Source organism: Leptosomus discolor, chromosome 17 (assembly GCF_034619465.1).
Source record: "Leptosomus discolor isolate bLepDis1 chromosome 17, bLepDis1.hap2, whole genome shotgun sequence".
NCBI classification, from domain to species: Eukaryota; Metazoa; Chordata; class Aves; order Leptosomiformes; family Leptosomidae; genus Leptosomus; species Leptosomus discolor.
The window spans coordinates 15,958,106-15,985,442 of NC_141407.1; the positions used below are offsets into that span (position 1 = coordinate 15,958,106).

Here is a 27,337-nt window from a genome sequence, read left to right on the forward strand (position 1 = left end):
GTTTAGGCTGTTTTACCAGAATTCAGCTGTTTATGGGCGCTCTTACAGCAGAGGCAGGCTCAGAAGATGACTGCCTGGCTCTCCTGGGGTTCACGGCTCACTGATTTTAAGGAGCAAACATTTGTGCCCTCTGAGGTGTCCGAGAGCAGGCAGCGGGCACGTGTCCTGGTTTCCCCTCGTGTGCTTTGCCTTCCCCAGTAGGTTCATCAACAGGGCTCCGCCTTTTGCAGCACGCTTTTGGCTCTCTGGGGAGCTGGCTGACCACCCTTCCCTTCCCCTTCTTCGCTTTGCAGGCTCAGACCATCACACTGGTGCCCCAGTGCGGGCGTCAGGACGGGGTGAAGGCTGTTCCCCCTCTCCCCTGCTTTGACAAAGGTTCGCAGGGCACGGCCGCTGGGTGAGAACTGAAAGTCCTGTCAGGAAAGTGAAGGTGGAGCTGGGTTGTCCTCCGGGGAAGCTGCGAAATCCAAAGCTCTGACGTAGGCGCAGCGCGATCGTTCCTCATCTGGCAAGTCAGTGATGTGCAAGGAGGCCGAGACACGTCGCCTGTCTGTCTCGGCTCCAGCTCTGTGTGCTCTGTCAGCAAGAAGCCGCGTCTCAGCAGCGGGGCAGGGAAAGGAAGCGCCGCCGCCTCTTCTGAGCAAGCGCTGATGTTCGTTTGAGGTGAGACCGAACTTTTCGCCGCGGTTTTCCGCCCTCAGAACGATGCTCTGCCAAGCTCTGAATTTCACCAACGCTGCCACAACGGCGACGTTTAAACCAGCTAGAGATGGAAGAGATGAAATAAATACTGAAAAGAGCTCCTTGGAGAAGCCTCCTTGTACTTGCAGTCGCTGAGGGGAAGTGGCAGAGAGCGAGTCTCTCTGGCAGGGCTGGTTTCAAGGACTGCTGAGAATACGGTTGTGTTGCACCTCACCAGGATCGTGGTCGCTGCTCAAGCAGGCAAATCCAGCGCTATCGGCTCTTCTCAGCTTGTAAACCCGTTTTTGTCTTGCCCTTTAAGCTCTGCCAAAGCGTGCTCCCTCTGGGAGGCCGTTCGGCTTTGCTGAGGCTGTTGAATTTTACAATAGATAAATCAGCTTCTGCCAGGAAACACAGACGGGCTGGAGTGTGTCTTTATGAAAACATTTTTACCCCTTCTGATGGAAGTGCTGCTGCTTCTTCATGTTGGCAATTCTTCACTGGATTGCTCAAGTTGCCTTAAATATAACGGGGTTTGACTACATAGGGCAAACCCCGCTTGTATATACATTTTTTTTCCTGCTCTGCTGACATGGATGGTTAATATATGTAAGTTGAAGTGCTAGACTATATAAAGGCTGTTGTGATCAAGTCAAACTAGGGATTTTCTTCTTTACAGAAACCTTTCTCTGTGTTTTTCCTGCGTAGAAGCTTGTTACAGTTCGAGGGAGAGCTGCTGTTTTAACTCTGTGTTCACCAACTTCCTATTGACTCCAGCCATCGGCTGTCGCTTTTAGGGTGTACCTCAGCGCCATACACTGGCCTTGAGTTACAAATTTGTTCCACCTAGACAAGTCTTAACTATTCAGCTCAAGCTCCCCAGTATTACTGCAGTGCAGGTAAGAATAGAGAGAATCTGAATCCCAGACTGCTTGCAAGTCGCTTAAACTTCTTGCCCACACCAAGGTGTGACTCTAAGCTGGTTATAGAACTCGGTACAGAGCACAAAGCCTGTCGAAGAAGTGGAATAAATACTTTTTGATTAACCTGGGCTGCTAGTGATATCCCACGTAGTTAAATTAAACCTCTGCGGAACAGACTTACCTGTCTCCACAGCTGTTAAATGCCTGTCCTCTTTCTGATGGTGGTTACAAAGGGCTTTTTCTCACCTGCAAAAGGCCACACGCCCCCTGGGCCCTGCCGGTGGTGCAGTCCAGAGGCTCATCTGGTTTTCTTCATTCATGACCCGTCTCCTTGCAGAATCCAGGAGGTGCTGGAGGTGAAATGGCTCAGGCGTGCTGGGTCGCCGCTGCCGGTGGAACAGGAGGTGTGACAAGAAAACTGGAGCTGATGTGTTCAGATGAATTATGTCTGAATATCACTGCCGGTGGGAAACACTCATGCTGTGAGTAGCTGCTGCACAGCACCAGCTCAGGACCCGTAAATCTTCCTTGGGCTGTTGTCCGGTTGCTTGTGTAGCCTTAACGCAAGCCAGGCTCTGCAGGGTGTGTTCTTGGGCTGAAACTCCTCCGGATCAGTCCCAGCGCAAACCCTCTCTTGCACTGGTTGAGACGAAGGACTGGGGCAACGTACCAGCTCACCCAGAAGGTGTGATCCTTTCGGAGCCTGCGGTCAGAGGGACGTTGCTGGTGAAGAGCCTCGCTTCTCCTTCCTTCCTCTAGAGGGGATTGTGTTACTGTGCACGGCTGTTGAAGGAGCCTGGCTTAAAGGAGCTTCGGAGAGCTGGCTGCAGGGTTAGAAACGTGTTCCTGCTCGTGGAGCTGCTTATCCACAGCCCTGTCCTCTGCCTTTGACTTTCCCGCTGCATCAAGCCTACACGACGTGGATTCCTGCCCCCCAACCACACAGACGTACTCCTTTGATTTTACTCGCCGCCTCGGGGTGGTGGCTCTCCCTTCCCTCTGCCTGAGCGCACCAGGCTGGACCAGGCAGTTTAAAGCTCAGGCTGTACCAAAAAACCAGGTTCCAGGCTGTCCCGTTAAGCCCTGTTACCCTGGCCCTTGGCTGTTAAAGCAGGGGAACAGCCCTCTCTTTACCACACAGAAGCAGCAGACCCGGGGTACGGCGTGGGGACAGGGCTGGCCTCTCCGTCGCTCCTGGTACAGGTGAGGCCCAGCAGTAGCCAACAGTTCTCTTTAAGGGGTCGTGGTAGGATTGCGCTTACCCTGCCAGGAGCCGTTCCTTTGGCTCATTGTAACACAATTAGCACGTTCCCGTTACAGCGCGAGACCGGAGGCTTTCCCACTTCTGGAGGTCGAGGGAAATTCTCTTCTCCAGGAGAAATGTGGGTCTAGAGTTGGCCACTGCCTGCCCTGTGCAGCATCTGACAGGGTCAGGGTTTCCAGACCGTGCTGGAGAGCTGTGAGCGCAGCTCCCCAGTCTGCTCCTCCCTGGGAGGCTTTTGTGGAGCTGGGGGAGCAGAGGTGCATCTCACAGAGTGAGGACTGGGAAGTCTCCATGCCCTCCGTCAGAAAGGTCTGCCACACCTGCCTTGGATCCTAAAAAACACCTTGAGGAGCCTCGCCCTTCGGGTGAGCAGAGGGAATTAAACTCATCTGGCCTGCTTCGAAGTCTCGCACCCAGGCACTGGTATGGGAGCTGAAAGTTAAGGACTATTGAAAGTTTTTAATGTTACTTCTAATAGCTGTTGAGGAATGGGGAAGTGAAGATGATGCAGGTTCCAAGTCTTGTTGCATAAGAGTGTTTCTTTTGTTGTTGTTGTTCTTTGTTTTGTTTTTTTTTTTCCCAATGAAAACTTTTATTAGTTCATGATGAAGGTAAGTATTTGCTGGTGTTTTTGTTAAAGCTGCAGGTCCTGAAGTGATGGAATCTCATTTTTCAGTGTTTTGAGGCAAGTTGTGGGTTTTTTTTGTGGACTAAAGTTCTATTCTTCATAGTTTTGGAGAACCATTACTGAACTGTTTAAAATTTTAAGGGAAATGAACATCTTCATATTTGCTAATTTGAAGCCAGCCAGATTATTTTGACTGGCATTTGATTGCTTGGGGCTAACAGCCCTTCCTTTATGTGGACAGAAGCAATATGTGTTGCTCTAACATCCAAATTTATTTTCTGGAACAAAAGAAAGGACACTCGATGACCTGAGAGCGCTAGCTTAGACTTATAGCTGGCTAATGAGAAATTGCTGAACAACATGCTCATGTGCTGCCACTAGAAGCTAATAAATCTTCCCAAACTTCTTGGGCTCTAAGGACGCAGCTGTCCAGTCTCATTATCAGCTTCCAACATGGAAACGAAGGAGTCTCCGTCGTGCAACACGCTTCCCTGGTGCTCAGCAATCTCAAGGCCAGCTTTAATGCCTGCACCACCGTTCCCTGGGTGCTAACGAGAGATCGCCATGCGAGATGCCCCCAGTATTGCTGATCTGCTGGTTTAACTGTTTTTCTATTGAGGTGTTTGCCGTGAGGTGGCCTCCAGAATTTGTTGCAGCTCTGACCTCAACGAGTTAAGCAGCAAAGAGCCCCAGGGGTGGATTGGGAGCTTTACAGCCAGACATAAACTTCTTGCTCCCGAACAATGCTCCGCTCTCTCTGCCCAGCCCAGCTGGCGGGGCTCCAGCCCAGGTGAACACACCTCGCTGGGGACACGGACTTGACCCTTTGGGAAAACGATCTCTGGCAAGAGCAGCTCTCTGTCAGCTGGCGTGAGGAGGTTTTTCTTGCTCAGAGGAAACGCAGGGCCTGCAAAATCAGGGATTTTATTGTGTTGATGTTGGCCGTGAACTCTTTTTTTTTTTTTTTTTTTTTTTTTTTCCCCCTTTTGCTGAGCTGCATCAAGATCAGTGTGGGGGGCGAGCAGCGATGGCTGATTGCCAGCTGCAGGCTGCTGGCATCGTATGTGCCAGCTCGGAGCAGGAAAAATCTGAATCTCAGTCTGTTGCCGGGCTCTCCTGCCCTGCACGGGAGGTTTCGGCAGCTCTGCTTGCCCACTTGGACTGCAGAGCCTGAGCTGCCGTGGGGAGGACAAAACTTAGGCGAAGGACTAAGGCAAACTTTGCTGTCCTTGGCAAGGATGACTGTGACAGCTCGTGCTGTCCTCTGCGCTCACTCTTGACTTGCTGCTGCAGAAAAGGAGTGCCTTACAAATAGTTTTGTATCTTTTGACAACTTGTGCATTAATAATTTAAAACCAAACTCGTCTCATTCCCTCTTGTCTTTTCCTCAGCCCTGTTTGTTTGGGAAAAAGAAGGAAAAAAAAATGACAGACAAATAAATCAGTGGACGCTAAAGCTTCTACTTGACGGTGTAACAACGCTGGGAGCTGAAAAACAAGAGAACTGGCTGTACCCAGAGGTGCCTCTGGCTTTTCTGAACACTTAATGAGTCAAACTGCTTACTAATCTATTGAAACAGAGAAATTCAGACACTACAGTTCCTCTGGAGAGCAGACCTAAATGAAGTGACTCTGCAGAGCTGTGTGCACATTCACTGCAGCCTTGGGCTCCAAAGCCATACTGAATAGCACTTTTCATCCATAGATCTAGCTGATAACTAATTAAATCTAACGAATCCCTGCATGTATGGGGAGTGGGGGAGACATAGCTTAGGGATTGTTTTTCCCAGCCCTGAAATGCTGTCACCTCCAGGATGGCGTTAACAGCAGCTTGCCCGGAGTGTGTTCCCTTCGGTGACAGCAAATGCTTTGGGGGAAAGGTGTCAGATCTGCAGAGGACAGCCTGAGGTGAAGGAAGAAGTCAGTGCGGTGAGCATGGGGCATGCCTGGCTTTGGTTTAACATCCCTTTTCTCCTGATTTGGTGTGATACTCATCCCCCTAAATGCCTGTGTAAAAAACAAACAAACAAACAAAAACAAAACCAAAAAAAACCAACCCAAGGTGGTGACATTCAGACTGCTGTGCTGATGGAGAGCAGAAGTTCCTCCAGGCCTGGACCCTTGCTTTGATGTGGACCAGCAGCAGATGCCAGGGAAAGAGGATAAGAAACGGTGAGTATCCTCTCCACTAACATCATTCCTGCAGCTTCCAGCGATGAAGACCGAAGTGAGCGTCTGGATTACCACCTTCAACACCAAGACCTGTCCTGCGTTAATTTACCTAATCCCTTTTTCAATCCATTTAGATTTTGAGGCTTAATATCCAGAAGTGATAAATTGCATGGTTTAATTTTATGCTGGTGAAGGGGGAAAAAAATATCCTATAGTTTGTCTCAAGCCTGCTGACTCCTTTCATTATCTTGGCCCTGGTTGTTGTTGGTTGAACAACTGCTCCGTAGGCACCTTCTCTGTAACAGCTGTAATTTCACAGTGGTTCTCTGTCCTCTCATGAGAAGCTTTAGTCCATCTAGCTGCCAGTCATCCCCACAGGCAGCTCTCCAAGCACAGCTCTGCCATCCTCAGCAAACCTGGATCTCCCCAGCTGCTGTGCCCTCTCTCTGCTCTCTTGACTGAGTACTCTCAGGGCTTGAGAAGGGGAGACAATATATTTTTAGTAGCTTCTTTTCCTTGTTATTCTGGCTTAAGTAGAAACATTAATGTCTAACTTAAAGGGTACATTTTTACAAGGTTATTTATGGAAGTAATAAGATTTTTTTCCTCCTGTGTTTTTCATGGAAGAAGCTGGCAAGAGCTGAAATCCTTTACCTTGTTACTGTAACAGCAAAAGATTCGCTCTCGGGCTTGGAGCTTCCCTTGAAATAGTCTCTTAGTCTCTCCTTTTATTTTTTTATTTCTTTTAGGAAGACATTTACTATCCAAGGAATAAAACAGCAGCAGTTTCTCCTAACTTGCAGTGAAGAATGCCTGACCCAGAAGGAAAGCAAAGGGGGAACCCCTGGCCTCCTGTGTACCTCCACAGTGAGAGGACACAGTCATGGGACTGGCCAGAGCAGCAGGTGAATCCTCTCAACCCGTTGTGCTGGTGATGAGGTGACATTAACCTCAGACTGTTCTGCTTTTAGCTCCGTTCTGTTGTTTCTACCACCCCAAGCTGCCCTGTGCACGCAGCGGGCGCAGGAAAGGACCTGCCTGCAGTCGCTGTTGTTTGGCAAACTCCAAATGAGCCCCGGGCTAGGAGAAAGGACAGGGTCTGTAGTGGCTCTGCAGGTTGGATGGCCTGGGGAACGATGGATGAGAGCCAGAGTTCAGCTTTGAGGATGAAGACAGCGCCCTGCTGTGTGCGGGCAGGGCGCAGGGGCCGGCTGCCAGTGCTGTGATGGGGGGCAGCGATGGGATGGGCAGGTTTGGGGGGAGCTCTCCCTGCGGCTTTCCTTCGTGTTAAGAGTGAAGGATGCTGCGGCGGTGGGCAGGGACAAGCCTTGCCTGCCCCGCGAGCACCTTGAAGATCCTTTTGCTGAGACTGTCACAGACATCCCAGCATCCAGGAGAGAGCCCGGGAGCTGCTGGCTGAGCCTGCCCGTGCGCACAAGGGCAGCCTGTTTTCCTGCCTCGATGGCATGGAAGGATCAGCAGGACGTGGGCAGCGAGTAGCCTCCAGGAGAGCCTGGATAGAAGGAGCCTTGTTGGTGCAGCCCATCGCTGCAGCGGCTGTTTGACTTGGACAGGAGCCCTGAGACCGAGACTTGTTCAGCCCCACTAGCTGCACCCTCTGCTCCTTCGTCAGCAGGGAGCCAGCAGTGATGCTGGCCAAAGACCAGCGTGCCTCCAGCCACAGCGGTGCCTTTACCCCCTGTTGCCTTTTCCTTCTTGCTCCTGCCCCCAGCTCTGCACGTGCGGAAACACCTTCTCCCACCTTCTCTCCCTCTGCTCAGGCTGTGCTTTGTGCTTGGCTCTCTGGAGGCGGGCGGTGCACACCCTGAATGCTGGCACAGGAGTGCTGGTGTCCCTCCTGGTGCCTGTCCCATCCGGGTGGGCAACGGTCCCCTCTGTGGGAAGGGCTGTGCTGGCATCCCGATCAGCAGAAAGGATACGGACGTGGTGGAACAACTTGTGTGAATCAGTGAAAGCCTGGTGTAGGGCTCTGTTATGGGGCAGAACACCTAGAGGGCATCAGCTGAGGTCAACCAAGGTCGCAGCCATCCAAGCAGGGAGAAGATGGCTGCAAGACAGGATATTAACAGCACCTACAGCCCTCAGCAAAGGGATTCTGCAAACTGCACCGCGAGGAACGTGTACTCAGCCCTTGTCAAGATGTGCTTTGGCACCTACAGAACAGCAGACACAAGAGCTGGGTCTCTCCTGGGCAGTATTTGTCAGTGACCCTGTTGACAGCTGGGTATTACTGGGCTCTACAGCCCAGCCTGGACTCCGAAGAGTTTGCAAAGCATCTGTTTGCCCTTCTGAAACTTTTCAGCACCCACCTCCTAGGAATCCAGGAGCCCAGCTATCACCATCTAAAATCTCCCTTCTTGGGACTTGGTGACAAAAGTTGTTTCGATGATTTGCTTTTGGGAGAGAGGTCACAAAAGGTACGGAAGACACTGGAGGCACAGAGAGCCCAGAGCCAGCTTAGCCAGCACGGCAGGCAGTCTGTGAAAGCTGGTCCTCCTCTGTTCGCCTGCCATCCTACCCCCACAGGCAGCGAGTGGTGGTGTAGGACACTGAGCTCGGTCGGGACTGCCAAGGCTGCGTGGTCCCACGTGCCAGCTCGCTGCCTCTCCAGGGCAGACGGCACACAGGTCTCCCTTTGATTTCGGACCTTGGTCCTGGCCCCGCTGTGTGCTGGGCTTCTTGAAACACCGACCTGAGCTTGTTTGATTTAGCGATATTAGGGTGCAGGGGGAAGGTAAGCCTGGAAGGGTGTGCTTTTGCTGCTAGCTAACTAGCTCCTTGCTGGGGAGCTGCTGCTAAAGATGATCTCATTCAGAACAGCATTCAGTTTATTGCTGCTTTATTAGGCTTCAGACTGAAGCAGAATCTCCTTAGCTGATACACTTTCCTTCACTCACCTTTTCCAAATTCCTTTTTGGTAGGTTTCCTCCCTCTTTTGCCTTTCTGAGGTTTGGTCCTTTATGCCAGCCAGTATTTTTCACTCCTGCTTTAACTAATGGAAAGATAATTGCACATGCATCTGATGGTAATGATGGATGTAATTAACCGTCTCCACGTCCCAGTTCCTCTGCCTGTTTCTGTGCTGAGCACTGTCGCTTTCAGGTCAGCTCTGGCCTGCGGAAAATACCTCAAATAATGGAAATCACTGGTAGTAGCTGAGACAGGTACCTGGAGGTAGATTTTAACGGTTGAAGCAAGCAACGTCATACAGGCAAACAGCTTGGCACCAGTGGAGTCCCAGACTCATCAGTGCCAGCTCTTGCTAATTACAGCCTCTGCTTCTCCATCCGACCTCTGCTGCGATGAGGAAGGGCTCAAGCTGCTCTGAGCCCACTTTTTAGCCAGTGATGGCCGTGGTGTTGGATGCAGCCCGCTTTGGGGAGAGGTGGAAAGCCCTTAGGGAAGAGGCTGGGATCCAGCCACGTGGCTTGCATAGGGCAATGGCCCGTCTTGAGCCCTTCATGGGAAAGTTACAGCAGAAGGAAGGAAGTGCTTTGTCCATCTTACTGCTAATCAAACCGCTCGTCCTCCAGCCTGTGTGTGCCTGGAGCCTGCTGGAGTCATCGAGACACAGAGCGAGCAGGAAGGAGACTGTCCCCAGCCTGCTGGAAAGCAGACCTGCCACCTTCCCGGCTCTCAGCTGAGGCTGGGCTGGAGAGGAGCGGGTGAGAAACTAGCAAAGCCAGGATCAGATTGCAGCAGGCTCCTCCTCCAGGGACTACAGAGAGGGAAGGAGAAGGCGGGGAGCTGGAACCAGCAACTTCAGACTGCCTACCTGCACCTTGCCAGCCGGGCTGGGGACCGGGCTGGGGACGAGCATCTTCTCAACCCGCATCCCATGGGATGCGCAGGGTCCCCCAGCGCTCCCTGCTGCCCCGGGCCCACCTCCCCACCGCCGTCTTCCTCCAGCCCGGCATGGAGAGCCTGAGCAACAGCCTGAAGAAGAAAGCCACGGAGCAGCACTACAGGGCAGAGGTGATGATTGCTGGAGAGCAACTGAGGTAGGAGGTGCTGGGGTCCTTCTCCGGGCTGGCGCAGGGCTGTGCCCAGGGTCAACCCTGGGGCTCTGGCTTGTAACCCGTTAGCAAGAGGCTCAAAACTTGATCCTTGAGCAAGTGCTTTCCCTCCAGGTACTAGTGTCTCCCCCTCCCCACTATCTGCTGATCTTTCCTTCACCCACCAAGCCAGTGGTGAAGCAGGTCCTGTCCTGTATGACCTTGTCCTGCCTTCCTGGGCAGCTCCTGCCCTCCACCTCCAGCTGCCCGGTGATTTTAGGTGGCAACAGGTTTGGTTTGTTTTTTTTTTTTTTTTAATCCCTCTGCATCCTCCCCTAAACTCAGAGCATGATGTGGTGGCACTGAACATCCTCCCCAAGGTCCCCGGTCGCTGGGACAGCACCACCCCCGGGGGTGTCAGGACTCGTGGGGGTGACCTGGGAGGTCGGCCCGCGGGTGCCGTGCACCGGAATGGTTTGGCACAGCAACGTGTAGGATGCTCCCTCGCTCGAAAGTCACTTCTGGGAACTTGTGTTTTAGTCCTAGTTCTTGAGTGACTTCTGAGATTTTTTTTTTCTGCTGGAAACAGAAATATTTTCTCCTATGCAAGAAAACCTGTGTGGCTGAACAAAAAAGCTCCTCGTGTTTCTGGGGTCAGAACCAACCCCCCCTCCTTTCTTCTAAGCCTGCGACTGTAGGCTTTTCTTGCTCTTAAGCAGAGTTTGCTTGTTTCTATCTGGAGCCGTTCGGTTTTGTTTTGAAATGGGGGTGGAAAATAGGAAATATATCCTTGAGTGTGTCAAGAGCCCAGAGTCCAAGTTTGCTGGCATCAGACTCCTAAAATTAGCTCTGTGTCACTGTGTGGTCCCTTCTCAGTGAGTCACGTTAGCCTTAGCTCTATTATTTGTACTGTCTCAAGGACTGATCATATCCAACTCGGGATTAGGGCCCCATCTTGAAAATACAGGCAATGTCCGAAGTGGCTGGATTTTAAATATCTGGTGATGGTTAGTAAAATCCAGAAGTAAAATCGTGTCCTTAGGTGGTGACTGGGAGAGCTGCTGTTAGGGGTGGAGGCTGCACCAACCTTTCTGTCTTTGCAGTGTTTGCAGTCTGTGTTGTAAGCAAGGCTTGGAAAATTAGCTGAAATTTCTTGTAGGGAAAAGCAGCAGCTGATCTGAGAGTGACTGGCCTCACTTCAGTAACTCGGTGCAAGAGACGTTAAGTTATGACTTTTTGCATCCCGTGGGCAGGGCAGGATTCTTTATATTTCCAGTATTTGACTCATCTGGAGTGACTGAAGTTTCAAATGGGCCCTACAGCCTGAGCCAAAGGAGGGGGTCAGGTATTCAGAAAGAAAATGAAATAATCAAGATTTAAAAAAGTTAAAACTGATCAGTGTGTGTGCGAGGGGAATGCTGTGGCTCCCTTGTGGCTTTTGCAGGACCGGGAGTGTGTCAGGTCCTGGACATTTGGTGATTGTGTCTGTAAGGAGGAGAAGGGGCTACAACAAACCTGTGACTAGAGCTCTTCTGTCACACCACACACTGCACTAGTTCTTATAAGCAAGGTAAAGGCATAGTGCAAACGTCACACCCTACTGAAAACCAATAATACCCTCTCATTTTTTCCTCTCAATATTTGTCTGGAAACTTTGTTCCTCATTGGTAGCGTGAGCATCCCCTGAGCTTTTAGAAAAGATGTTAAAAGCCTGAAGGGAGGCAAGGTTTGTGCAGCAAGGGGATATCTTTCCATTAGTGTGACTGTGATAAAGCTGAATAGAAAACCTAAAATGTATGCACTTTTTGGGGCACCTATCTTTTTTTTTAATTTTCTTTTCTTCCCCCCCCCCCCCTTATAACTGGAGTGCCTTGGAGTTTCCTGGTTAGGAAGCTCCTAAAAACTGAGAGTTTTCAGACCAAGCCCACCCACAGCGGGTTGCAATCTTGAACCGCTTTCCCCTGTTCATTCAGCTCCCCCAGGGGTGAACCTGCTGCAGGTTATCTCTGCGGGAAGGGGGGACAGGAGGGGTAGGAGGCACGTAGGAGTGGTGAGAAGAGGTAAGAGCCCTCACTTCAGACGCTGCCCTACACTGAACCCCCGGTGCTGGGGGACACGTGCTGTTTTGCAAACCGGGCAGCACAGGGAGCAGCCCCGAGCTGCCTTTGGGCGGCTTCGACTGCCTCACGCCCCTGCTCTGGAAAGGTTCGAGCTCTTCGTGGCCTGGAGCAGAGCGGGAGGATTTCGTGCAGCACGACTGCTCTTTTCTTCGGCTGTGTTTTGTGGGTGGTGGGTCTAAAGGCCAAGGCAGGACCCCCAGTATAGCCAGCGCTCCCAGTGATGGAGAAGTGCATCCTTTTGCTGGGGGCTTGGCACAGAGCAGTCACATCCTTCTGCTTCGGTCTGGGCAGGAGCCTGTTCCCAGTGCAGAAGGACCTGGAAGGAGCTGCTGGCCAGCATGGGGTGTAAAACCTGGGCAGGAGGGTGAAGAGATGGACACTAACCTGCCGCTGGGCTCCCCCTTCCGTTGCGCCTTGCCTGGCTGAAAGGAGAATTGAGGGATGCAGAGCAGAGCACGCTGACTGCTCGAGTCTGCCTCTTGTATTTCGGGGATCTTACAGCCTGGCCGGTAAAGAGTTAGGGATATGAATCTTCCTGGGGCCTGGATGTCCAACAAGTAGCAATGGGGAAACTGAGGCAGAGAGGCTGGATGATGTCTCGGGCAACAGCAGATGGGGCAGGGCTAAATGTCCACATTGTGCCCTCCAGGTAAGGAATAAAGAAGGATATGGAGGAGCCTTGCGGTCTGCCCTGACTCCCTAAACCTCAATCAGCAAATAACGCTGTTGTATCTACATAAAATCTCAAACATTTGTTTTTCCCTGTTCTCCGCTTCCTGCCCTGCCTCCCCGCTTTTGTTTTTAATCAAACAAACCTTTGCTCCGTCTTTACAGTTCTTTGGCTTCCCAGCAAGTTTGCAAATCCCTCTGAGTTTGGTTTGGCCAGAGGGATGAGTCTGTTCAGTGTCAGGATGCGTTTCCCAACCAGAAATAGCTGCACAAGCAAGGGGTGAGGGAATGCTTCGCGGGGATGGCCGGGAGCAAAACAAACCCTAAAGGAACCAGGGGGAGAGTGGATGCTGTGCTTTGGGCTGTCTGTCTGCCAGAGTCCCTTCGCTTCCACGAGGATTCTGCTTTCTAGTCCATGGAAGGGGAAGAGGGTTTTTGGGTCTTGAGTCTCTCTCTGTCAAAAAGATGAAGATAATACTTTCCACTGATATTTTGGTCTTGGGTTTGAGAGGGCTGCTGTCTCAGGCTCGTTCCTCACTTCTGCTGTTGGTCTTTTTGTTTCAGACATAAAAACTTGCCTTAAAATCACACTAATTTTACTGGGAGTTGTGTGTTCCTGGGTGGTGTTTTGTAAGAGAGGCCCAATTAATCATTTGTAATTGCAACAAATGGCTTATCTGCACAGAGAGATTCTGGAACAGCTACTGCGCTTTGAATTCACACCCTGCTGTAATCTGAGTCTCTCAAGTATAGACAAGCCCTTGTGCACTCTCTTCTGGGTATTATTCCTCATGGTCAAGTGAACTAGCTGTTCTCGAGTAACTCTGTTAAGCTGCATTAATCGCTCTTAAACAACAAATATACTTGGTAAATTTACGTCTTGGAGAGGAAAAGTGAGAGGAGAAGGAAGGTTTTCTCCTATGAAGAACAAAATTGTGATTTCAGCCACCGTCCAAAATTTTCAGTGGTCCTAAGTGTTTTATTTGGATACTCAAACTGAGATGCTGTTAAATAAAGCGCTCGTACTTTGATGCTCTGAAAATTGGAGTCACCTAAAGGCGTGCGCCAAATGTCGCGTTCCTGGCCAAAAAATCTTGGGTCCACAGGAGGTTTAGTGGTTCTCTGTTGAACTTGGATGTCTTGACGTGGGGATGTCTTCCTGGAGGAATCATGGGACACTGCTTGATGTGGCAGCCACCAGGTGAACATTCTTCAGACTTAGATGATCAGAATGACCTTAAAAAGCCTATTGCTGAATTTTCAGCACTGGTGGAAGTGAGGACTGGGAAGCAGACCTGTGCTTGCTGGGCTTGCTGGGCTTTCCTTTTGAGATTGAAGTCTTGTTTTCCTATGCATACATTTGAATACAAGTAGGAAAATAAAACATCTCTGTACCACTTTGGGCTGCCACAGGCGTGCGAAGCTCTCCCCCAGAATGTACTGGTTCTCTTGCCGACTGGGAGTGCAGCAAACTGGGTTTTGTGAGCCTGTTGGCAGTGGCCATTTTGCCTGGATGTGCCCTTCCAGCAGCTGTTTTGCAGTTATGCTGTTGTGGCTGCTGCTGCCTTTTACTGAGCACTCGGTTGTTTGTTTGTTTGTTTGTTTGTGGGTTTTTGGTTGTTTTTTAAAGGTAGGAACAGCAAAGATCCTTTGGGTGACGCATCTTTCCGGGGCCTTTTGTTTGTACTTAACTGCTGTGGGAATGTGAACTGGAGCCAATATCCTTGACAGATCCACCTTGGCATTCGAGATGCTCAAGGTCTGTTTACATGGGTGGGAGGTCATGGAGAGCATCCCAGGGAGACGTTCCCGCTCCTTGCGGGCACGGGTGAGTTCTTGGTGCAGAACAGCTATTGCTTTAGGGATTGCCCTGGCTGTGCAACCATGACACACGATAAAACTAGAGACTCTATTCCAACAGAAAGCCCTTTGCTTTGGCTTCCCTGATTCACACTTTGACCTGTGTGAAACGTGAACGTGCAGAAGAGAGGAGCTGCTTGGGTTGCTCTCCAGCAGCGGACATCCATAACGCTGCTGGGAAAACGCTGGCCTGCCAGAGGAGCAGGGAAGTTGTTCTTGTAACAGCTGAAGGGACTTAAACTTTTAATTCCCTGGAGGTTTGTGTTGTTGGTTTGTGTATTTATTTTTTTTTCATCTTCTATTTACACTGCCGTGGATCTGCGTTTCAACAAGGTTACGCAGGATGAATAACGATGTCTCTGTAGCGACCTTGACAAAGAAACAATTTGGTTACCCAACACAGCCTACCCAAAGCAAATGCATCTGAAAGCAGCGCTCTGACTGCCAAGTGAGGAGTGTTTTATGAGTCAATTCTCATGTTCCAGCAGGCATTTTATCCTTGCATTATTCTGCCTTTTTTTTTTCCTTTTGAAGAAGTAATGTGTACATAGGATAGGTTTTGGCATCTAGAAAACTCATAATATTGCATTGTACATCCTTCCTTATTTTTTTTTTTAATCTAGAAACATGATTATAAACTACTCACAGTTTCACTGGCTTTGTTTTTGCAACATCGTACACAGACTGGTTTATAGAGGGTGTCAGTGGAGCTGTTTGAAGATGCAGTTGGGTTGCGTCCTTCTGTGTCTGAAGGACAAAATTTGTCTCCTCATTGCTGATGGGAGACAGTAAACAAGAGGAAAGTGAAGAGACCACAAGGACACTTGAGCTGTGCGTCTTCCGCTGCCCTGGGTCTGCGGGCAAGAGGGCGAACTTGTCACAAACTTAAAACCACCCACAAAGGTCCAAGATGCTGCTGCCCCAGAGGTGCTTAAATACCTCTTAATTCCTGTCCTGGCAATTGTTCCCAACAGAGTAGTTTGTTTGGTTTGGTTTTTTTTTTTTTTTAATCCTAGGTTTTAATAGTATTTTTTGCTGAAAACCTTTTTTATTTTCTTTTCTCCCCCCGAGATCTGTGCATTTTCTGAAATTTTCTGAAATGTGATTAAAAAAAAAAGACCTGTAGGGGAAATAGTGTTCTCCCAACTAGTTTGTATTCAGGCCTTGTGTGATTATGATCTCTGTGTTATTGCCAGTGAAGACGTGTGTGTGTGCCTGTGTGTATATATATATATATGTGTGTGTGTGTATCTATATAGTCTTTATAGACTCCTGCAGACTCTTGATAGCAATAGCGTACTCTTGGTTAAACATTTCTTATCTCTACCAAACATGCCTCTGAAGTGGCATCCCACTTTCTGACTACTAAGGAAAGAAGGCACATAAAAAATGACTGCTTGTCTTCTCCCGTAGCAGGGGGATGTCATGGTGGGAGCCTCTCTGTTTGAGTTGCTGCTGCCTGGGTCTGATTGCATTTTGACAATGGACCGTGAAATAAAGGGAAAAGCTCAAAGCTGTAAAAATAGCAGGCAGCATTCTGTTGTGGGGTGACTGGTCGGTTCAGGTAAAATCCATCTGCGGAATGACTGCTGGTCACTTGTGGGAATGAATCTTCCAGGTAGAGAGAGTAAAATACTGAATATAGACTTCAGTATTTGGCCAGCCAAAGGCAAGACCAGGAGCTGGTTCTGCATGAATCTTTGGTTTAGTTTTTTTAGTTACCTGGAAGGTCTGAAAATATAGAGACTTGTTTCAACTCATAGTAGCTTGAGCATTAATTACATTGATCAGTTACTAAATCTTCATTTGACAAAGGTTTTGTATCTTAAGACTTTTGAGACCCTCGTATTTGTAAATCCTACAAGGTAGGATAATCATTATTATCTGATAGATCTTTAGGATATTTAAAAGTTCTCGTATGGTGCCTGAAACTCTTGTCCAACCTGTTGTGGTGTACACATAACTTCTTCAAAAAGAACAAAAGAACATGAGGCATTAAACACAGAAGGGCTGCAGTGATTAATACCTTTGTAAAATACACTGGCCCAGGGCAAAACTGAATTGAGATGAATAATTTGAAACCAGAAACATCCTGGAGTTGCAGAGGAGATGTTAATTAAACATCTCCCTTCTGAGTCTGCTGCCTGCACTGGGCATTTTCCAGGGTTAGTATTTTGGGAACAGTCATGACTACAGGGTAAAAGTTTGGCTCCTGGACAGATCTCCTGCCAAGCTGGGTTGGCTTTGGCTCGAACACATAAGATCTCTGTGCCCTGTGGCTTGCTCAGTTGTGAAGGTCCTTTTAAAAGTCAAAGCCATACTCACCTGAGTAACCTTCACCCATAGATATCTTTCCGTTGGAGTCACAGGCTAGCCGTAACGTCAGGGTTTTCAGGATAGGAGACCTGTTGTTTTAGTAAACTCTTTCCCTGTCTATCCCAGTTTGAACCAGAAAATACGAGGACTGTTGTCCACTGTTGCTGTGGATTAGTGGGTACGTGGATTAGAAGGTAGTGCATGGGATCCACCTGGCACTTCTCTTAGACACATGCAGAAGAAACGAGCGCTCCCATTACTGGTCCCACCCTGAGCTATGGCTAAGACTTTGTCCTGGGGGCAGCTACGTTCCTGCTTTCATGGTTATGGGGATTCAGAACTAGACACAGAATTGCGCCAAGATGACAAATATATGTTGTTTGTTTTTTTTTTTTTTTCCCTGTGTTTTAACCCTTCTTCAGAAGCCCCAGCTAGCTGCTGGGTACATTTAGAGGCTCGTTTAGAACAAAAGGGCATGTATGGTTCAGAGTAATCTGGTGTGGGCAACTATATAACCTGTGTAGTGATAGGAGGCGAGAAGGGGATGCTGAAAGGAGGCTCCCTAGGACTGACTGATGCAGCCTTGCAAACACAAGAGATTTGGTTGAATTTATAAGTCACTGGGTGCTTGCCAGAAATCCTGAATCATCAGTGGTTTCTCCAGGCCGAGCAGACGCTGGGCTAGTAGACCCAAATTCCCCTGTGATGCCAGCTATGCTCAATGGCTGTCTTTCTCTCTAGGCTTCGCCTCCACGATGGGAAGCTCATTAAGGACAGACGTTACCACCTCCGAACCTACCCAAACTGCTTTGTGGCCAAGGAGCTCACAGACTGGCTGATCGACCACAAAGAAGCACCCGACCGAGAGACGGGCATCCGCCTCATGCAGAAGCTAATGGACCATTACATCATCCATCACGGTGTGTGGGTTTCTCTGCTGCCTGCTGGGCCTCCCCAGGGAGGTATCTGGTCTCCATGTGTGTCCATCAGCCCAGGATATGGCAGCATGGTCGGGTCCCTGTTCATAACCTTCCTATGGGTGAGGGCTCCTGGAGGGGCTGGGAGGTGATGGGCAGGCACAAGGCTGCATGAGGTTGGATCTGTGTGGAGCTGCATTGTTTTGGGGGTTCTCTGCCCCACAGAAAAGGTAAAACAGCATCTGAAGTGGCCCGAATTTGAATGCAAGTTCAGTAATGCCTGACCCGTATTGCCCTGCAGCAGTTGCATCGGCAGCCAGTGGTGGATATTTTTACAGGAGCTGGTCTAGCTCGTGTTTGTGTCATGCAGAAGGGAAAGCTGAATGATAAACACATGCTTCACATCTGCAGGAAAGTTCATTTTTTACCGTAAGAGCCCAGCATTCCTCAGTTTCACCATCCATGCTGGGGTGGGAAAAGTAGGGTTGTGGTGTCAACGCTGCTCAAAGCAAAAATTCGTCTGGCACCTGTAAACCTGGGGCTGAAGCAATCCTGTAGGAATGCCTGCCTTGGGAATTAAGTGTGTGATGCCATTTCAAAGGCTTATCTGTGGAACTTGTTAGAAGAAAGAAAAAAAATAAAAAGAAAGAAAAAGGAAGAAGAGGGAAAAAAAAGCAGCTGGATGCTTAAGCCCAGCTCTTAGTATTCGGGCTTTGTTCTTCTTAAAAATTATTGGGAACTTTCAGCAGTTTTGGATTAACTCAGGTCATGTACTGTGCTCTGTGCCTGTTCGTGAGCTGCAGAGCAATCGCCAAGGTCCAGCCCTTGGTCCTGATATAACAACGGGAAACAAGTGCTCTACGTGAGCGAAGAGCCGTTTCTCTCCTGTGATTTTCAGGCCCAATCAGGAACAAAACCCCTGGATTTTCAAACAGGCCTGGGAGACCACTGTCCTCAGTGGGAAGGGTTGTGGCTGACTCTTGGCTGAGCTCTTTTGCTTCCAGGTCTTTGGGACATGAGCTATGGTAACCTGGAGTTGGGGGGTAGTTTGTCACAAGAGGGTGAAGCTGAGGAGACAGAAGCAGATGACAACCATATCAAATCCAGCTCTCTCCTCCCCCTCTTCTCTAGGGCTCAGAAATAGCTGCCTTGGACCACCGCAATGCTAACGCTCTCTGTTGCCATCTGCTACTTGCTGAGGTTAATGCCCCTCACATTAAGCTACCTTGAATAAAAATAAACGGCTGCTGTTCTTTATCGCAAAAGCATAATGCTGAAGCAGTGAGTTCTCGGTTAACCATTAACACTTAAACCTGATTATTTTTCCATCTCTCCAGCCGACAGTTTCAAATAAATCCATTAGTTAATTAAACCTGCGCAGCCCTGGGTACCAGTGCTGTTTTGATTGCTTATCGCAGACGCATCCCTCCTGCCTCTGTGCTAATTCCTGGCAGGGCACAGAAGCCGACTTTCCAACTTGCCTTACGACCGTTAGTTTTTGTTAGTTCTGTGGAAACGGGGCCACCTGCTAACTGCAGCGCTGTGCTAAGTGCTTTGCAATTAGCTGTCTAAACTGTTTGCCCTCTTCTCCGCTGGGATCCAGAAGATGATAATTATCTCGTGAAGATCATTGTCTGTGCTGCCTTTTAATGGTCTGCTGCGGTTTGAGCTGTTACTCTGTTACATGCTGGAAACACAATGAAATTGGTCTTCAAATAGCAAAAATGCTTTGGTTTTCTATGGGTGCAGTCCCGTAAGGTTTTACGTTCAATTCCCCATTGCAACGACGTCTGAGCTGTTGCTCCTGGGAGTTAAGAAGATGCAAACTTTCACCCTTTTCAAACAACCTTCTCGACCTGCCTTCGTGCTTAAAGAGTCGTGGGCTTTAGCATCCTGACTTCACACCAAGACAACCGCTCAGGAGGAGTGACGAACTCCAGATGATCTGGCAGTTTTTAACGTTGAGCTGCTCCCCAAAAGGGGAATGAATTTTTGCCAGTCTGCTCAAAAGAATGCACAAGTGACAAAATTTTCACAAGAAATATTTTGAATTTCACTCTAGTGGATGACGTTACTTTAGCAAAGAAATGTTTGTGGGTTTTTTTTTTCCCTATGGCCTAATTTTCTTTGTTTTCTGGGCATATTCTTTACTGTGGTGTTTTTATACGGCTGAATTTCCTCCTCCTTGCTTCAGATGGGTGGACCTGAAGGAACAGAGTCTGACTGATGTAAGAGGTAGACTCTGATTTTTGGGGCTGGTTGGGGTTTAGTGGTGGGTTGGTTTTTTTTTGGTTTTTTTTTTTTTTTGGTTGTTGTTTGTTTGTTTGTTTGTTTTTTGGACTTGTAGTCTAGGAATCTGTTGCAGGCAAGTTTATTTCAGAGCTATATTCCAAATATTTACCTGCTAAATGTTGCACGCACCTAACAGCCATCCATTTACAGATTGTGTGCTCATCCCCAAGATGAAACTGAGGCTTTTCATATAGGCTCAATTATTCCAGTTGTATGCACCTAGCTTTGAAGAAAATCTTCTCTCTTGAGGTCAGTTTGCCATGCATATGAATCGGGCAGGGTTGGCACAAAATGATGTGGAAAAGTCCGTATCATTTTACATTTTAGATTACAAGTATTTTTGACAGGGAGAGGTGATTTTTGTGGGATTTTGGATGCAGTGTGGGTTTTTTTTTTAATCCTGTCCTCCAGGTTTACTGACATGTAGCAGTAGCTTTCTATTCTGTTTGTTTTCTTTTAGCCTAAACCAAAACTTTAATATTTAAAGTAAAAAAACCCCACCAACCCAGACAAAAAAAAGACAAACTCAAAAAGCCCCAAAACAAAACTCACCACTGCCAAACAAATACACCTGAAAAAAACTTCCCTGTTTGTTCTAATGAACATTTTATTGTCTGGATCAAAATGTTGACTCAAACTCAAAGTTTGCCAAGCTCTGGGACCAGTGTCTCCCAGCAGCATGGGCTGCAGGCATTCGTAAGCACCTAATTTGGGGACCGAATGCTTGGATACTGGTTGCTCCATGGTTTGAGGGGCAGAGAGAAGGACATCACATGCAGCACCCATAGATTTTAACCTGGAGATGACGCCCTGCTGAGCCTGTGCTCTGCTCAGCTCTGTCTGTCCCGTACGGACTGGCAGCACTGACGTCCCTGCTCTGAACTCCTTTCAGTCTGCGACGAGCACTCGGACTACAAGGACGCCAAGCTGCTGTACCGCTTCCGCAAGGATGACGGGACCTTCCCTCTCAGTAAGGACGTGAAGGTGTTCGTGAGAGGGCAGAGCCTTTATGAGAAGTACGTGAGTCCTTCCTCTGCAGAACGGCTCCCAGCGAGGGGCGTTGGGAGTGCGCTCTGCTGTCTGCGCTTGCTGCTGATGCTCTACAGCCGGGAGCCACAGCTACCGCTGGCTTTTCCCTTCCTTCCCTCTAGCCTGTGCTGTACCCTTGGGAAATGCTGTTCCCTGAGCCCTGTCCCAGCCACAGGATAACTGACCTCTTTGGGGCTGCGACAGGAGCTGTACTCTGAACCCAGGGATGCTTTCAAGGGCTCCAACCCAAGTGCAGGTTCTGGGATCCAGTACAGGGAAGCGCTAGGGTCCAGTCTGCCGTTCGAGTGCTCCTGGGGTGGGCACATCCAGTGGCCGTTCCCAGCGCTCTTCCAGCCACCCTGGGTGAGCTGCTTCCACCTGTGCTATTAGGGCTTATGTCCTACCAAAATCAGCAGGGTATAGGCTCTTCAGGGCCCTCTGGGTCCCTGCACCTCCCTTAGCCTATTTGCAAAATTTGTAATGGAAAACCTGTTTCTCAGACAGTAAAGAAAACTCCTTCCACCTCCAGGTGTTTTCTTTGTGTTGGTTGTTTCTGGTTCCAAATCCAAGCCGTCTTCCCGGATATCTCACGAGTCATTTTGTTAGGCTGGGTTCAACCCCAGACCACCCTTTGGACCTGTTTCCTTTTAACAGCCTCTTCACATCTTCTCCATCCTCAAACCCTGGCAATCAGATTCACAAACCGGCACTGAGGCAGAAGTCCTTCGGCCAGCCGGGCGGCCGTTTCGGCTGTCTCCACGACCCTCTGGCAGACACGCAGCCCTGGTACTTCGCTTTTGCTCGGCAGCGGTGGCCGTGGGACCGGGAAGAGCACCCAGCGGTCTCATGGCTGAGTCCGCTGCACCCTCTCGTGGAGACACTGGATTTAGCTCTCACATCTGCTGCAAACTCAATAACGTGTTCACTAAAACTCGCCTTCTCCATCCATTTGGACTATCAGCCCTTTGGTGTGCGCATTTGGTTTCTTGCTTGGCTTTCCCCTGAGGTCGCAGCTGGACTGGTTTTGCTGAAGCTGCTTGCTCCAGTGTGATGAAGATTTACAAAGCTGCCTGACTGCAGCTCTGCATTTCTCCCTCCCTTCCCACTGCTCCCAGGCAGCAATGTTTTGGCTGTAACGCTTTGCCCGCAACGCTTTGCCCGCTCCTCTTGGCCTTGCTTCAGCTGGCTGCAGCTCCCGTGTGGGAGAGCAGGGTTGCAGAGCATTACAGGAGTCTTGTCCCACCTCTGTGCCAGGCTGGTGAGCGTGGAAGAGTCGATTCTGAAGGTGAGAGAGGAGAACTCGGTGAAGTACCAGAGGACTTTCCTGGGCTGTGAGATGATCGACTGGCTCGTTCAGGAGGGAGAAGTGGAGAACCGAAAGGAGGCAGTGGAGTTGGGACGGGCGCTGCTGGAGCATGGGATCATTCAGCATGGTGAGCGAGGGTCCGGCTGGAGTTGGGATGTGAAGCAGGAGATGAGCGTAGCTGTCAAGGCTGTGCTAGGAACAAATCCCCATTCATGTCATGCAACAAGTGCTGGTCAAGTGCCCACTTGGAGATGGCAATGGGGCCTTTTAGTTCTATGTTTGGAGCTGGTGACCTTTGAAATCGGAGCAATCCTGCTCCACCCATGACAGCTTTGAGTTGAAATCTGAGCTATTGCTCTTCAGTTCTTCAAAGCCTCCGGCTGCAGGACGGGGATCCACCCCTGGGTTTAGAGGGCTGGGTTGTGAAGATGTAATGTTCAGCTCCGCTTGGCTGGAGATCCTAACTGTCTGCAGGAATTAAACTTTCAACTCAGAAGGCAGGGAGTGCCTTGAGTGTCTTGAGGCAGGGGCAGGTGGAGGACTGTGACTTGGTGGTGCACCCCTGGGAGATGGCATCTCTTTGGTGGGGTGGCCCTGCTGTTCCTCCTTCTCTGCAGTACCATTCTCAAACAGTCAGAAAAACTGCAGTAGAACACAGAAGTGTTAAAAGCAATTTGTCTGGGTACCTTAGTATATTTGCTATATATTTTTTTGCACCAACTCAGCCTCTTCCTCCTCCCCTGTTCTCTCCTAGTCTCCAATAGGCATCACTTCTTTGACAGTGACATCCTCTACCACTTCTGGATCAACTTTCGACGGAGGCGTCGTCTCACAGAGTTACTCAATGAGAACTCTTCTCGTGCCCTCTCTGAGAGCCCGGACAGCCCCTTCTGTCTTCGCAAACTCAACCCAGACCCAGGCAACACCAGCTTTCTCTCTGGTAACTGTGGATGTGTTTGTGGAGGGGTGTGAAAGCAAGGGTTACGCTACCACAGTAACCCAGAGCTGAGGGTGTTGCTCCAGCAGAGTGTAGGGTGTTCATCCACGCATCCCGTGAAGGCACCACCCGTCCCACTGGTTTGCGGTGGATGTCATGATGCTGCGGCAGTCTTGATCACAGCTCCCTGTCCCAGGAAAAGAACTCAGCTTGCCATCAGCTCAGCTCTTGATCTTTCTTTGAAGCTAGTTCTGTTCTTTCTAAGCTCAAATGCCATCTTCAGTGTATGCTTACTTTTCAGGTGTGGGTCGGGCTGGTAGGGGAAGCTAGTCTGTTCCTTCCTTGAGTAATTGTTGTTTCTGTCTCTTTCAGTCCAGACCAACAAGGAGATCAAAATTGTCTCAGCAGTTCGAAGGAGCAGCATCACTTCCCTCGCTGGCAACTCCAACCCCTACTTCAGCGCTACTCCTACGTTGGTATTCCCTCCTGTGGCTGAGTGCAACCCCAAATCAGGTCTGGGCTTCTGCATTGCGCTGCCGTTGCACATCTGTCCCTTCAGGGCACGGGCTAGCTCAAGCCTCAGGTCCAAGCCCGTTCACTGTCTGCTTGGTGACTTGCAAGAGGAGAGGGTCAGCCTCACCTCTGAGTCTTGGTTTGAGAAGTTGTGCAAGTGTTTTGAAAAACTTTGAGATGAATGTAAAGGTGTCTGTGGGCAGTAACTGTGGCTGGTTCTAACATCTGTTCTCCTGCCCGCGGTAATCCCCACGCTGCCCCGTTATGCTCTTTGCTGTATGAACCCCTTGATTCTGATAGGATCTGTCGCCTTCTGCTCTAGTGTTAAAGAGACCCGTCACCAATGAAGAGCTCCTGTCCCCTGGGGCCCCCTACATCAAGAAAACGCTAACTGTAAGTGACCGTAGCGAACGGCATTGCTAGCCCAACAGTACCGAGCTCTCTGACTGCTCTTTGATAGCTTTCTGTCTGCTGCTCTGACCTCTGTCTGTTGAAACTTTGATTGCGGGTCACATCAGCATGCCTCTTTCTTGGTGAGTCTCAGTGGGTCAATGTCTGCAGATATTCTTGTGGGTGAAAATGTGCGCAGCCTCTGCTTTAGTTTCATGTGTATTAAAGGGGTAGATCAGGAAAGAGAATGTTTCCTGAACAGAAAAAACCTCCCATTTATGTTTCACCCAGCTCCATAGAAACTGTAGAATCAGCCAAGTCTTGTGATAGTTGAGACTTTGGCTCTCGTCCTCTGTCACACAGCTATCACCTTCATGCACGGCTTTGTGCGTCTTTCAGGTTCCTGCTGCAGATCAGATACATTGACACGATCCATCAGCATCTGATGGAGAGCATCCGAGGGCCACCCTTGCCTTTCTTAGGATGGGCTTTTTTTCATGAACACAATTAATACACTGCAAAATCTCCAGGATGCTGCAGACGACCTGAGTTTTGGCATTGCTAATTATTTCCAAAGCTGTAGGACCGGTCAAGGCAGGGCTGGTGGGTGCTGGCTGTGCATGTTGCAAGACTGTTCCTGCCCTGTGGATCCTATCGTGCCTGTTCAGTTTTGTGTAAAATTACTCAGCCTTTTCCTGTCCACCTTTGAAAGGGGGAATCTCACAGCGGCCTCTGTAGGAAGCATGAGGGCTGTCTTGCCCCGCTGGTTTGACACAAGCGGGGTTACAGGGGAGCTGCGGATCAGGTTCCCAAATTAACCGTGCTGTAGAAATTGGTGGGAAGGAGCAAGAAAAATAAACCTGGTGATTAGCATGGCATGCATGAGGACGTGCCATTCATTCTCCTCCTGAATGCTCTTGCCCTGCCCTTCAACTTTGCCAGCCTGGGCCTTTCATGGCTCATTTACTTCTGCTTAGCTGTGCAGTTGCTGTTATTTATTTATATGGGTAATGTGCAAAGTCCTTTGGGAATTCTTTTTCTCCTTTAGTCACATCAGATGGCCACAGTATTGCAGCAAACTGCTCTGACAGGCTGAGATCAGGGTGGTAAAAATTCAGAGTGGCTACTTCCACCCTGGAAATGCTCTCCCGTGCCAAGGAAAAGTGCGTGCTCTCGGTGCACGCCCTGTGTTTCAACTTCATGCTGCCTGTGCGCCACTCTTCTGCTCTTGCTGGCAGGGAATATTAATCAGAAAACAGCATTGCAGAGAGCGATTGACCTGTGGTTCTGCGCCTCACTTGGTGCACGGCCCTTACTCTCCCACCCGTGACAGATTAGGATCATGAGCAGAGCTCTCCATCTCACTAGGAACTGTTGCATCTCCTCTATCCAGCCCATTCCTTGGTTTGTAAAACCCTTTTGTTCTGCTTGTAGATTGTGGGGGATGCGGTGGGCTGGGGGTTTGTGGTTCGAGGAGGAAGACCTTGCCACATCCAGGCAGTGGACCCAGGAGGACCTGCTGCTGCTGCAGGGATGAAGGTACTCCTTACTCGTGGTGACTTAATAGGAGGCAGGACTTACGTCCTGCTTGAGCTTTTTGGGCTGAACACATCCTCAGAGATAATCCCACCTCCTGCAGCGGAGATCAGTCCGATGGAGTCAGCACGTGGAGCTCTGGCCGTGCCATGAGGGGTGGAGGGAAGGATGCTCTCAGCAGGCGAAGTGCGCTGTGCGTGGCTGCACAGCGGCGGATTTGCCTTTTGCCAGGGCAGCACAGCCGCTGTGGGCAGCTAAAACTGAAAAAAAAACCCAAAACCCAACTCTCTCAAAACTAACCTGTCCCTGTGGCAGACTTTGGAGCTGTCAAAACTGTTTGAGCTGCTAAAAAGAAAGCTAAGAATTCCCAGTTCAGCTCCAGTAACTGTATATAACCCCAGTGGAGCAGGGAAGGAGCAGAGCTTTATCTTGAATCACCTGCTGTCACAGCTCCTGAGATGTCATGCATTTTGTGTTTCTTTGCTATAAACAACGCACTTCTGCTTGGAACTGTATTCCATGTACACGAAAGCTTAATAACCTTAGACTGGTGCCTTGATTTGATTCATCAAGTAACTTCCAGTATTTCCAGCTCAGGTGAAATGAACTGAGGACTTGAAACTCATTTTACACCCAGGCATGTGTGGGGTTTGTGTCTAGAGTTTTAGGCGTGAATGAAAGAAATGCTGAGTTTCACAGTTCCCTACAAAAATCCCGGCAGCGAGGGGGTAATTTCTACAAGCTGATAGAAGTCTAAAGTCACATGGATATTTGAAATGATGGGATTCTTCAGAGGCAGAGTGTGACTCCTTGTTTGCTTCAGGCAGGATTGGAAGGGGATGGTTAATTTACTCAAGAGCCCAGTTGATTGCTCCTTACCTAATCTCATTTGCTACCAAATTGCTAGATGTTAATATTGTGCCTCATTTCCATCTGTGAAATGAAGCACTGCTCATAAACGAGTCGTTTGGGTTGGTGTTGTTTCTTTTTTTTTTTTTTTTTCTCTGTTAGCTCACAATCTAAACCCCTTTGGTGCCTTTTTTATGACATAGTGATTGTAGCACAGTGATTATTAGTGTAGCTTGTGGAACGGTACTGCTTTAGGGTTTGCAGGGGTTTGTGGCAAGTTACTTGCATTGCAGCCCCTGGCTCTAGTCAGTCACGGGCAGAAGTTGCCATGAAGACGCTGCCTGAAGGTTACCTGCCCTTCCTCTCCTTGCAGGTGTGCCAGTTTGTTTTCTCGGTGAACGGTATGTACGTTTTGCATCTGGACTATCAGACCATCAGCAGCCTCATCATGACAGGACCACGAACTCTTGTGATGGAAATCATGGAAGCCATTGAATGAGCGAAGGTCCCACTGCTGTTTGGAAAGGCAGGACACTCCACTAAGTGAGGATGGACTGTGGGGAGGGACCAAGCTTCACGATTCACTGTGAAATGTTAGCCGGGCATTTTAATGTATTTTCAAATAAATACATTCTGACGGACAAGTCTTGGATGTTGATGTTGTCGAAATATTTGGCTCTACCTGATCTTGAGAGGGTCTAAGCTCTTGCAGCTCCTTCTTACTGCCGGTGGGAGAGTTCAGCACATCATGAAACCAAGCCTTAGAACAGGCCATTCACCCAGCCAAGCTGCAAGGCAGGTGGTACAAGCTGGTAAGCAGCAAGAAGTTGATACCAAGCAAGTGAGTACATCTGAGCTCCCCTGAGTTGTCTGTGCAGTCTACCGAGAACTCAATGTGCCTTCCAGATGGCCCGATAAGC

The 27,337-nt window shown here is 49.4% G+C and overlaps 1 protein-coding gene across 1 annotated transcript; it reads left to right on the forward strand.

Annotated features, from left to right (window-relative positions):
• The first annotated feature begins 9,540 nt into the window (after positions 1-9,540).
• LOC104352574 (DEP domain-containing mTOR-interacting protein) lies at positions 9,541-26,917 on the forward strand. Its single transcript, XM_009958950.2, has 9 exons — positions 9,541-9,689; positions 17,390-17,568; positions 20,750-20,873; positions 22,141-22,319; positions 22,947-23,132; positions 23,502-23,642; positions 23,965-24,035; positions 25,467-25,571; positions 26,791-26,917. The coding sequence occupies exons 1-9, from the start codon at positions 9,604-9,606 to the stop codon at positions 26,914-26,916; spliced, it is 1,197 nt and encodes a 398-aa protein (XP_009957252.2). The 5' UTR covers positions 9,541-9,603; the 3' UTR covers position 26,917.
• The last annotated feature ends 420 nt before the right edge of the window (positions 26,918-27,337 follow it).

Bases quoted from the DNA above. Each gene is read 5' to 3' on its own strand.
- LOC104352574 (XM_009958950.2), top strand. From the start codon at position 9,604: ATGGAGAGCCTGAGCAACAGCCTGAAGAAGAAAGCCACGGAGCAGCAC. The intron at 9,690-17,389 runs GTAGGAGGTGCT...CTTTCTCTCTAG, and splicing joins ATTGCTGGAGAGCAACTGAG to GCTTCGCCTCCACGATGGGA. The intron at 22,320-22,946 runs GTGAGCGAGGGT...GTTCTCTCCTAG, and splicing joins GCATGGGATCATTCAGCATG to TCTCCAATAGGCATCACTTC.